The sequence below is a fragment of the Lampetra planeri genome, chromosome 18 (assembly GCF_965212315.1).
Source record: "Lampetra planeri chromosome 18, kcLamPlan1.2.h2, whole genome shotgun sequence".
Taxonomy (NCBI): domain Eukaryota; kingdom Metazoa; phylum Chordata; class Hyperoartia; order Petromyzontiformes; family Petromyzontidae; genus Lampetra; species Lampetra planeri.
In genome coordinates, this window is record NC_136124.1 from 2,680,630 (window position 1) to 2,693,111 (window position 12,482).

General features: G+C 47.2%; 1 protein-coding gene across 2 annotated transcripts in view; it reads left to right on the forward strand.

Moving 5' to 3' along the window:
- Positions 1-10,564, forward strand: part of LOC144723490 (cysteine-rich motor neuron 1 protein-like) — a 70,638-nt gene extending 60,074 nt beyond the window's left edge. For both annotated transcript variants that reach the window (XM_078602286.1, XM_078602285.1), the window contains 6 exons: positions 616-834; positions 1,217-1,438; positions 2,514-2,705; positions 4,369-4,485; positions 6,535-6,749; positions 8,457-10,564. In XM_078602286.1, coding sequence (XP_078458412.1) covers positions 616-834; positions 1,217-1,438; positions 2,514-2,705; positions 4,369-4,485; positions 6,535-6,749; positions 8,457-8,624 — 1,133 coding nt within the window. In that variant the 3' untranslated portion in view covers positions 8,625-10,564. The remainder of the gene's footprint in view (positions 1-615; positions 835-1,216; positions 1,439-2,513; positions 2,706-4,368; positions 4,486-6,534; positions 6,750-8,456) is intronic.
- Positions 10,565-12,482: the final 1,918 nt, after the last annotated feature.

Below are 12,482 nucleotides of genomic sequence, written 5' to 3' on the forward strand. Positions count from 1 at the left end.
CCTGGAAGAACTCAGTAATTTCATTAAAGATTAATGTTGGCTGTGTTGTTGAATCAAACTAAAGTCAAACACCTGACACGGCTTACTGTGTGGCTCAATGTGAATTGGGGTTTTATTTTTTTAAATGTTCACATGGCATACAGAGCCATGATCGAGTGCTATTTAGTTTGAGGATGTGTATTTTGGCCAAACATGTAGATTTATAAATAAGCAGTCCTTGTATGAATGCAAGCACACGAGTGGTGGTGAATTGGTCCATGCACTGTGCTTTCAAACCTAGAAATTACATGGAGAGGTCTATATGTGGATTTCCAAAGACAAATATCCCCCATAGCCCACACTGACTGTCCTGTTAGCGAGCACCTTTGATAGGCAGCACTGTGCCCACGCCCGGCCACCTTTTTCTCACCAGTACAGATACTCATTTAAGGCTGAGTCGACCTAGGAGAGGCCTAGGACCAGATCTGATAAAACGTCAGCGGTGTTGGTAGTCGTGAACAGGAATCAAAGTCTAGTCGGCACCGCTCCCTACCTACCGCTGCCCGTACACACACACGCACACGCGCTTACAAGCGAACGCACGAGTAAACTCTCGCGTTTGCGCGTGCGGCACAGGCGAGGCGCCGGGCGAGCGCGTGGAGGCGCGCGCGCCGCATGCCGTGTGCCAGGCGTCCGGGGGGGAGTACTACGTGGAGGGCGAGAGCTGGAGCGCCGACTCGTGCACGCGCTGCGCGTGCCACGCGGGCCGCGTGCTCTGCGACACTGCGGTGTGCCCCCCGCTGCTCTGTGCCGAGCCCCTCCGCAACAAAGGCTCCTGCTGCCCCTCCTGCCCAGGTACGCCTGCTGTATATTTGGAGTTTGCGTGTCTCTCTTTCTCTCTGCGGTCGCGTGGACTTTTCTCCAGTTTTTCCCTCCACATTAAGAAACGTGCATTTAGATGAGTGCTCTTTATTCCAAGGCCCACGGTCCACTGGCAGCCCCTGGTGACCTGTAGTGCGGCCTCTGAATTGCGGCCCCCGACAATACACAACGAGTGAAAACATCTCCCATCGTGCTGTCAATCCCCCAATGGTTTCAAATGTGTGGCGGCCCTCACACTGATGTCGCCTTAACGGCGAAAGTGGCGCCCCCCCCCTCTTAAAACGAGGCAAAATCCGGGGACCGTAACCCATCCCTCACCTTTTAACCGCTGCTGCTGCATTTTTTATCATAACAGATGTGGCGGAGAGCCCCCAGCAACCAGGGAACGGCAGCGAGAGCGTGTACTGCGTGTCGAAGGAGGGCGATGTGTTCCTGGCGGGCGAGGCCTGGAAGCCCGACTTGTGCACGAGCTGCGTGTGCCAGGAGGGCTTCGTCCAGTGCTACACCGAGTCGTGCCCGCCCGTCGCATGCAAGCGCCCGGTGCTGCGCAAGGGGCAGTGCTGCCCCTACTGCCTGGGTAAATATAGCGACGCCGGGGAGAATGCGCGTGCCGTCGCTATGCCAAACCCCTGCCAAGAAGACCTCCGGCAGGATCTTTTTCTCTCGTACCCTGTACGCATGTATATTAAGTAACGTATTTTCATGTATATTGTCCGAAATGATTTGAATCGTTTTCTCAATACATTACTGGATGAATGCCTCCCCATGTCGTGTCGGTAATGGGGGTTGTATGACCACATTTCACCACGCTGGTCAGTAAAGGGGGGATATCACTCCCTACTGATGGCCGGGAATATAAACTCAGATCGTCGAGTTTGTAACGCAGAACGTTAACCACTATGCCACTGCTCCCCTTATTGCTTACACCAATAGAAAGATCATCCCTATAGCCTTACAGACTTTTGGGACAAATACTATGAGCAAGCTGGCACGGCCTCACGGCCGGCTGCCTTTGTCTCCTCAGTGGCAATGTTTACACACCGCACCAGGTACTCATTTACAGCTCAGTCGACCTAAAGGAGGCCCAGCACCGGTTCAGGTTATCGTCACTGGTGTTCGTGACCGTGAGCGGGAACCAAGTTCGTACCGCAGCGCGCTAACTGCTACGCCCCCGCTCCCCTTACACACACACAAGACAAAGATCCCCCATATAGCCTCAACATAGCACCTATAAACGCCACCACGGAACATTAGGGGGTGGGTGGCAGCACCGTGCCTGGCCATCTTTGTCTCCCTCGTGGTGATGTTAACATACCGCACAAGGTACTCATTTTTAGGCTGCGTCGCCCTCGGGGAGGCCCAGGAGTGGTTCAGATAATTGTCACCGATATCAACCGTGAGCGGCAATCGAAATCGGGTCGTCGGGTTTGTAGTGCGGCGCGCTAACCACTATGCTCCTACTCTCGTTCCCCTTTCACACGCACGCACACATGCACACACACGCACACATGCACACACACGCACACATGCACACGCCCGCACACATGCACACGCCCGCACACATGCACACACACGCACACATGCACACGCCCGCACACATGCACACGCACGCACACATGCACACACACGCACACATGCACACACACGCACAGAGGTGGTCGTGCCGCTGAAGGTTTGCTTCTTTGTGGATGAAATATACGGCGAGGGCGAGCGCTGGAGCCTGGACCCGTGCACCCACTGCCACTGCCGTAACGGCGAGGCCGTGTGCACGGTGGAGGACTGCCTGGTCCCCGCCTGCAGCCAGCCACTCCTGCACGAGGGCTCCTGCTGCCCGGTTTGCCCAGGTACCACCAGCGCAGAACAACTCACCGGGATTCAATGCCCCGCTATCCCCCGGATCACAAAGTTGTGGTCTCACGCGCGATTTCTCGTGAATGGGCGCATGTACGTTGAACTTCTTTCGCACCGAATGTAGCCAACCGTACTAATCGGAGGTGCGGGGAAGGACAACAAACTAAACGCAAAAAGCAATTCTAAAGAAATGAGGGGTGTAACATCGTATTGTCGATTTGGTTTGGAGTTGTTGGATCAACGTGTTTTTTTAATCTCAATCTGTTCGGTGAATCGGACCAATCCATCCATGTGGACATATTGAATGTTATCCACTTTGCAGGTTTTCCTTGCCAAATCATTGATCGGATATCACTAATTTCAGAATCGCATTTCAAAAACAATCCAAGCCACACTATTGAATCCAATTAGACTCAACCTATGCACCCACACCACACTCTTGTACGAAACCGTCCCTCCTAACATGCATGGGAGGCTTTGCAGGGGGGCGAGGGGCGGGGTGGAGAACCTTCGGCACTGAGCATCCTGCCATCTCTCCACCCCGCCCCCTGCCAAGCCATAACGAACACAAGGCAGAAACAAAATCCCAGCATACTCTCTGATTGACCGGAGTCATGTTGTTAAAAACTGTTGTCCGCAAACCCATTGGGTTCAACAAGAGTGGGGGGGCGGGGCATTGAAGGAAGCGTACAGTATGGGGTGGTTGGCCCAAAGCGCGAGGCTGGCTTGGGGCCCGGTATGCCCGTAGTCTGGGCCGAGCGCTCATCTCCGTGTCTTTGCGCGCAACCTTTTCAAATGAGCAGCCTGGAACGGTTCTTTGGGTTCGCTTCTAGGTGCCAGCTCGCCTGGCAGGTATGGGGCTGGGGGAGGGGATAGTGTGATGTGGGACATGGACGGAACGGCTCCCTGCATTTGGCCGTGGTGGCTCGCCGGGCGTAGTTCAGTTTGTCGATCAGCTGCGGCCACTCAGTCCATAAACTCTTCCCAGGTTTTCAGTGCACGGCGAGGGCTTCGGAGGAGCAGCATCCATCGATGATGACGATGATGATAGAGAACACTGAACCCTAACCGCGATGTATGAAATCTATTTGAAATGTTCTCAGTTCCTGTAGGTAAAGCATTTAAATCCAGGGATCGAACTTACAAATGTAAACCTGGCGAGGTCACATTTTATGTCGCTGGCATCGCCACTTGCGTGTTACATTTGTTTCTCGTAAATGCGTACGTGCTTGTATCGGTTTGTGAATGTCTCCACAAGGTCGAATGTCTCCACGGCACTTTCCCCAACGGGCTGTTAAAGGTTATACAAGGGGGTGGAGGGAGATCTTTGTCGATGCACTTGTATATGCATGTGCACGCGTGTGGGGAGCAGTAGTGCAGTGGTAGCACGCTGCGCTATGAACCCGGTGACCTGAGTTCGATTCCCGCTCATGATTATCTCGACCGATGCTGGGCTTCCCCCAGGCCAAATTCAGCCTCAAATGAGTACCTGGTGCAATGCGCAAACCTCGCCGCTAGGGAGACAAAGGCGGACAGGCGTGGTGCTGGCCACCCATCCCCTCGTGTGCCGTTACTGCCCTTCATACGCGGTCGCTAACGGCACTCACCCCAAACCTCTGTTGTGGCTACAAGAGGCATCTTTGTCTTTGTCTTCAGACGACGAGCTGTCGGGCGAGCCGACCAATGTTCCAGTGGAAAAACACGAAGACGACGGCAGGGTCAGAATGATGCCTCCTGCCCAGCTCACCACCGTGCCTCCTCCGCGCGCACGAGGTGAGCACCCCGCCCCCCCCCCACCCCAAAGCGAAACATTTTTCGCCCCAACCGACCACTCTCGCTGAACAGCTGCGCTCGTCAAACAGCGAGGGCCCGTGACACGCGAGGACTCTGCGACGACGACGAGGCGCCTATGTTTAGCCACTCGCGTTGGACAGACACCCTCTCTCGTAGCGGCACCACGCCACAAGCCCCCCCCCCCGCCCCCCCATGCTCCAATACCCGTGGGAAAGCCCCACGCGCGGCGCCGCTGACACTATTTATTTTTCCCTGCTCTGTTCACGCTGCCGAGCCGTGGCGTTCCTCGTATTAAGGCGAAACATGTTGCCTCGTAAGGGCTGGACGATGGCACAAGGCCTCTTTCCTCGTTTTTGGGGCTGTCACGCGGCCCCCCGGCAAACTTTGTTTCTTGGCCACAGCCAACCGACAGTGCATTAAGCCGATTGGCTGGCCACAAATGATAGCTCAATGTGGATGGAAAAACGGGAGGAGCCGGAAAAAAAATCTAGATGATCACTGGGAGAATATGAAAGCTCACTCCAGGCGTCAGGTTCGGGATCGAACCCACGACCTATACACCAGGCGAGGTAGTTCACATCTAGCCACCACAGCGCCCACGGTTAAGGGCCTTCTTGTGCCTGTGTGCCGGTCATGAGAGTTTATTGACCAGGTCACCACTGAGAATCTTTCACGGCTGGTCAATGCGAGTTAAATGTGTGTAGCATAGACACAGAAGCATCGAAGTAGAGAACAACAAAGGATTTCGCTGCACTCCCCTCTGCTGCCCACCACCGTAGTCCTACCAGCTCCATGAAAACCTATTTGTTCATGCTGGTCTCGCCTATCAAAGCACCAACCAGCTTCCATCCAGCTTAGCTTCTGAGCTCTGAAAAGATTGGGTAGATTTTGGGCGATTTATTCATAGGTGGTCGCACGTGGTGTTATCAAACGATCAGCATAGCTCGTCGAAGTGTCCCCATGCTCTCAAAATCAGAATTGGGCATCGCTCATCTTTGCAGTTTTTTTTTGTTAGCAGATCCATATTCATATGGCAGGGGCCATTCGGTACAATTTCTCGTGACTGCAAAGTGGGGCAGCCTCACGAAGCAGTGCTCGTTTTTTATCAACCCTCGAGTGGCGTTGGCTGGCCACAATTTGAATTCAACATCTAACAACCGGTAAGCTTTGCCGCTCTAGAATTCAGTTACACTCCTGGCCAGATGTCGCACTAAAGACAGGTGTGTGGTGAAGTTGTGAGTGCTTGGCACTCACAATCAGGTTCATTAGCATCGTCGTCATCATCATCATCAGCCATGATCCATAAGGTGTCCCCGATGGCATTGCCAACTCTCATGGTCACACTCCATCTCCTTGGTGAATGTACTCTTGGCCACGTTGCTTGGTGGTCCGTCGTTAGTCTCAACCATTGGCCATCGTTACTTTCGGTCACATGTTTTTGCCTCAGCCCACAGACTTTTGAGTAGGTACATTTTAACAGTTTAACACGTAGGTTTTCACGAAAAATATTATCCATAAGAGGTTTTTGGGTTAGGTATTGGTTTAGATCGTGTAAAATCTACGTACATTTTACACGATCTCACCCAAAAATCTCCATTTTGGTCAACATTACGTCGATAACTTGTTAGCAAGTTACAATCAGGTTAAGAGTAAACATTTCAGCCGGGGGTCAGCTCAGACCTGTATCCCTTTGGCGTCGATACAATTCGTAACATTTTGCAAAACGTTAACAATGGTTGTCCCTTTGGAGCGGCTAACCGCCTGCCATTTGACGTTGCGGCCTACACCCAACTGGGATTGAAAAGTGCTGTAAATCAAGAACAAGTTCTACCTATTAAAAATAACGTTGCTATGCCTCTCTGGTGAGCATCAGCACCGACGCTATGTATCAAAGCATCTTTCCAAGCCAATAGACGAGACCTCACGAGAACGAAGCAACCCCTTACCCGCCCGCCAGCCTGCAGAGTCCCTTGGCATCGCACGTCGGGCATGTCTTTAGCCCGGCCTTGGCTCTCCCCCTCGCGGCAGGTGACCTGGATAACAACTCCATCTTGGGGGCGAGCCGCGACGAGTCAGGGCTCGACGGCGGGCGCAACGAGGCCGGCGACCTGTGGCTGTTGCAGCCGATCACGTGGGTGGTGATCGCACTGCTGTCGCTGGGCCTCGCCGTCGTGCTGCTCGTACTCACCATGTCTCGCCGGCGCCAATGGATCCCCCTGCAGCTCTACAAGACGCCTGTCAAGGTACGTGTGCGTCTTCTGCGCCCCCCCCCATCCTTTCAGCCCTTTTTAATACGGGAGGGTCGTGGTTTCGATCCCGACCCTGACGCCTGCGCATTTAGAGTCTGCATGTTCTTCCCGTGGTCGTGTGGATTTTTTTCTTAGTCCTTTGGTTTTTCCCTCATTTTAGAAACGTGAGTTTGGAGTATTTGGCTGCGATAAATTGCAACAGGATAAGCCACTTCTCGTTGAGCTATCATTTGTGGCCATGTGACTTGTGAAAAAGAGCTATATATAGCTCAGTGGGCCATACCTAGTAAAATTTAAAAGTTTAAAAGTTTTAGTTTAAAATGTCCTCCCTGCCCTTTAATGCATCATTATGATCATCATCATCATCGCTCATCGCTCGTTGATGTTTTCTCTATAGGGCGCCTTGGCTTTGCACTGTAAATGCACATTCTTTGGTATGGCGTGTCGTAGAGAAAAACAACTGGGGTTTTGGAACAGTAACAAAACAGGTTATAGGTCAATGTTATTAAACCCATGTTCTGTAAATAATGCTGGCGTAATTGCACGTGCAACAGACATCTAAGAGAGAATTTCTTTTTGCAATTATTGTATGTTGTCGAATCTCACATGGCTGCCTCGTTCGCCATTCAAAGGAAGAAAAAAAAATGTAAGCTGAGCGCCTACCAATGGGCTAGTGCTTGGAGTGGAGACTGCCTCAGACTTATCATTTTGATTTTGAAATGATAATGATAATTCTGAGTACATTCCCATTTTGAGGTTGAGAATACCAGGTTTTAATCAGCTGCGCTTACCGAAAAAACGACTCCCTTATCCAAATAAGAAGGTACGATCGTTAATTTGTACTAAGTGTACATGTACAGCCCTTTTGTCAATCTTTTTGCTAGATGACGACCTCCCCAACCCATGTGGGTCGTGTGGGTTATTTCACCATACTTCACCACGCTGGTGCGTGCTGTGTGGTGAAGCACAGATGTGGAAGCATAATACAGCCCAACAATTGTTGCACTGCTGTCTTCTGCACATAATGAAGGCCACTACTAAAATACATGCATAGAATATTTCGTGTAAACCCTTCATATGTGCGGGGTACTCCCGTTTCCTCGAACATGCTAAGCTCCGATTAATTAAATAAGCCAAACATTCCGATGCAGGACCCTCATGAAAATAGAATCCTGAGACTCATCACAAGTTTTCCGGCTAAACATAGGGCACTGTCGTGATCTCGTCAGGCTGGGGTGGCGCACGCCTATAATCCAACGACATGCAGATGAGGGTTGGTGGATTGCACAAATGTTGCCAAACTCCCTTCCTGTGGGCGTCGAGGTGCCATACCCCGACTTGCCAGGAGAATGCGGTACAACACAAATGTAGGCTCTACTTGTTTCGACTGCGCGTAATACAGTGTTTCTCCCTCGCACGCATTGGTTTCCTCCCACGTGTAATCACTCATGAATTGGCCGATAGCATCCTTTTAGAGGTCCGCAGAGCTCGGACAATTGTTGGCACCGACTCATTGCGGGGCTGACTTCCTACTTGTCCGCAATTCCTCCTGGCACCTCGTGAGTCGATCTCTCTCTCTCTACGAGAGCGAGCGAATAAGGTGCGCGTTCCAAGTTGAAGCAATTGTATTCTTGTCATCTTACTTTGAAGCTGGTGGCGAAATTCATGGGGCTTTATTAAAATGCCCGTGCTCTGTTGCAGACGGTGTACCTGCACAACGAGGTGGAGAAGAATGCGAATGGCATCAAAGTTCCGCTGAACAACATGAGCAAGGTTCCGAGGCTGGCCGACCCTGACCCTCGCTGCAGTGGCTATTACAGCATGGTCAACGCTGCCGCCGTCGTCGCGACGAACGCAGCACACGTCTAAACCGCCAGCCACCAGCGTCCGGGCCCGGCACTCGGCACAGAACTTGCAGCAATGAACTGATGCACTTGCACACGCGCATGGCAAGTTGCTACCCCGCAATGACACGCTGGTAGTCGAAATACTCTTTATTTTCATTTCAGATTCTAGGATTGTGATTTTTTTAAGTTTGTCGGAATAATCTTTAAGGTTGACCTGCTCATTATTATTATTTTTACTACGGCACAAAACCGTGCAGTTAATATTAACCGTATTCCTTAAAGTGCCTGCTGCTTATAGAAGTACCCTCATGAGAAAGTTACATTGTTAGACCTTAAGCTACGAAAGAAATAAAACCCAGCGATAAGCCGAGCAGAATGCGAGGGATGGTCTGTGAATTATAATTCCACGTGTGACTCAAGTTAGTCATTCGTTTTAAGCCCAGTTTCGGGAGGTAAACGTATCGGTCACTTAAAAGTCTCGGCGTGCAAACGCTCCGGTCGTTATCAGCCTGACGGGCAATGGACATTTATATTTTACGTGTTGAAAAGCATTCGGGTGAATGCTCCGCATCACTTGTGGGCGTGAAATTGATTTCATTCGGCATCGTTTAAGGGCCCTTTGGTGCCATCCTTAATGCACCTTTTTTCTTGCGACAAGTCTTTTATTGTGATTTGCTACGTATGAACGGCACTCCTACATGGAATAAATATGCTCCAGATATTTGGATTGTTTTAGCATTTGTAAAAAAGTGAGTGTAAAATGTGTATATATAAAATAAGGAAACATACAATTTTTTGCAACACATTGTAATATGGTAATGGTTTTCTATTTCAAAAAACAAGTTCATTTGAAATAGCATTTCTTGGCCTCATTTCACTGTGTGTAACAATTGACGTACAAATTGAAGGTATTTACAGAATTTCTTCTCCATTTTTATAACCACAAATTCACTGTGTAGCAACTCTTTTTTTTACGTGATATTCATTAAAAAAAACTTTTTAAAATATAAGAGAGTAAGAATTGAATGTATTGTCTTTTAGTCTGTTGTGGTCAATTCATCTGTTCTGGCATTCCACATTTTTTCTACTAACTACTAGAATACACAAGTATGACTTTGTTTCTTGATTGCGCTGTTATTGGATAATGAAACATGAACTCGGAATGCGAACCCCTGAGTCCGCAGAGTCAATTGATGAATTTTGAGATTGCGATGTAGCCAATGTAGGGTGAGAAAGGTGGAGTGGTAAGTTATTTTTAAGTATGAGTTTATTTTTGACAGAGAATCTGATACTGGATGTGGGAAAAGTCCGAAAGGAACTTGCGGTGTTTTGCATGTACAGTATAAACATATTAATAATGCTTTAACGTTGTTTTGGCACTTTGTTTTGATTAGTTTGCATTTTCTACCTTCAGAAGATGCTAGTTTTTTTTAAAGTTAATGGCGTAAGCAGTGCTCTTGTAGATATATTTTTTTTCTGTAATTTTAGCTCGCATAAATTATTTAGTTTTTTGCTTTAATTTATTAACATTTTCCGATTTCCTAAATTTGTAGTGTAGGTGAAAATTACATAACACAAGTTCCCATTGAGAAAAAAACACATACACACATAAACTCGGCTTGTTTTGTTACACTTACTTGCAAATATTAATGATTTGTTTTTTTACAAAAAGAAATGTTTATACCAGACATTATTTCATCAATTTCTGAGAGTTATTGTTTTTTCCCCAAGTAATTTTAAGCTGTCTTATTTGGAGTGTTTGTTTTGTAATTTTTATTTTCAATGTATTTCCTTTTACTTCTGTGACATGGAAAGTTGTGAAATGTATTCCTTGGCACTTAGCAGTGCATGGTAGGGGGTTCGTTGTGTTGTTGTTTATTGTTGTTGTTGTTCTTATTAGTTATTTGCTTGTAATTTGCCAGCAGAAGATTAATAAACTACTTACTTTCAAGAAAACATTTACAGATTTAGCGGTTGTGGACATTCAATTATTTACGTTAACTTTTACAGTGTGAACATTTTATGGGGATGTAATAATGTTCGACTATTGGTAAATATGATGCCGTTCTTTGAAAAAAAATGTATCGTAATAAGGCGCTTACCACTGGCGTAAGTTCTTGTTTGTATTTTTTCACATTTTTTTTAAGTGTGAAGGTTTAAAATAACCAGAAAGTTGCCCTACAAAAACAAAACACAAACCTGTGAGATAATTTTTCGCTTCAGGAAATGGCACATCTTTAAGAGAACGATGGCAAGCAGATTGATAGTTGTTAATGAGTTTTCGCGAAAGTGTTTAAGAAACTATTTTTTGTTTTCATTTTAACGTCGTTTAAAGCACAAAAAGGTTATATGTGCTCTTTTTTATATTAAAACTAACATTTTGGTCCATTCAAATGAACTATGGATTTTTCAAAACAAGGCCTGAAAGTGCTCCACATTGTTTTTACTTCTTAAGACATGCTTTAAATAATTATTTAAAGCACAATATTGTATATATATTAAAATAATTGTCCATATTTATACAAAAAAACAACAGTTGGCATACTTAAAAAACTCAAATATATTTTGCTTAAATTCTCTTGCGTAAGATTTCCAAACCGTAGCTCCGGCTAGCTAATCACATTACCGCTTTTCAGGAATAATACACTTACGGAAAATACTAACTTGCAGAACAACACCTGAGGGTTGTTTGCTGTGGCTCTATGCCTACCCGGGAAGGAGTAGTCACACATCTGTTACCTATAATATCCTTAGACTCTTACAATATGCCGATGCGCTGTCCTTTACTTACACACACACACAGACACTGCAAAGGGTTCCTCCCGTCAGTTTTAAGCAAGTTAGTTTAGGACAGCCTTATCTTTTGAGGAAATACTACTTTTTTGTTTAAGTTTGTAAATTAAATTAGGAAGCAATTCGTCTTCGACGCAGTGTTGTTTCAATGGAAGATTGCTGAAATAAATATAGCGTCAATACCAATGAAGGTTAAGAACATTCAATTTCGCCCTCTCAATCTGAAGGTGCAATGCGGTATTAAAGACATCCTGCAAGGAGGTCCGGTGGCCTCAGAGGTCAGAGTTCACTGTGCTGGCACTACTGAGGTGCTTGGTTTGAATCTGGCTTCCAGCTGCCTGTGATAAAAACCGGATTCCTCAAGTGTAGGGAGTTGATTGATGGTCTCAGCCCGGTCACCATGACTACAAAAAAACCCTCATTATACTACATTTGGGCTTTCACTTAATTTGGTAAAATGTCATCTCTGAGAACTGAAAATATTGGTTTGACTGCCAGGAGGGTGAAACCAGTCCTGAGTTTTCATGCTTAAAAAAACACGTCGGCCAATGAGCCCATCGACTAAAATATATATTTTCGTGAAAATATGGGAAGGGTTTTTATTTCGTGTCAGATATGGAATGCTCCACTCGAGTGCTTGGTGAGATGTCCTCCATTGTAATTACAGTCTGAGGAAATCCTCATGCAGATCAACGTGAGCACCAGTGCTGCACTCTTTCAGCAATTGTCATAAATAGCTGACGACTAAATCATCTTGAATCTGCCTCGTATTGTCAGATCTCAGCAGGCATGAGCCTGGCCAATTGTAGAAGTGATCGAGAGATGGCATTGAAGCGACTGATAGTTAAATCTATATGGGCAGAGCTGTCCGTGCCAGTTCATCATAAGCATGGCTTTCTGCACATACTCTGAATTCCCTTCTATGTTATCTGAATTGAGCAAAGTGAAGCTTTCCTGGGTAAATGAAGGGCATCATTATTATTATGAAAACGATACCGTCATTTTGTCACACTTAAATGAAGATTCCGTTAAAAATAAGTTATATTGCATATATATAAAATACCTAGTCTGCATGTTTTCCCACTAT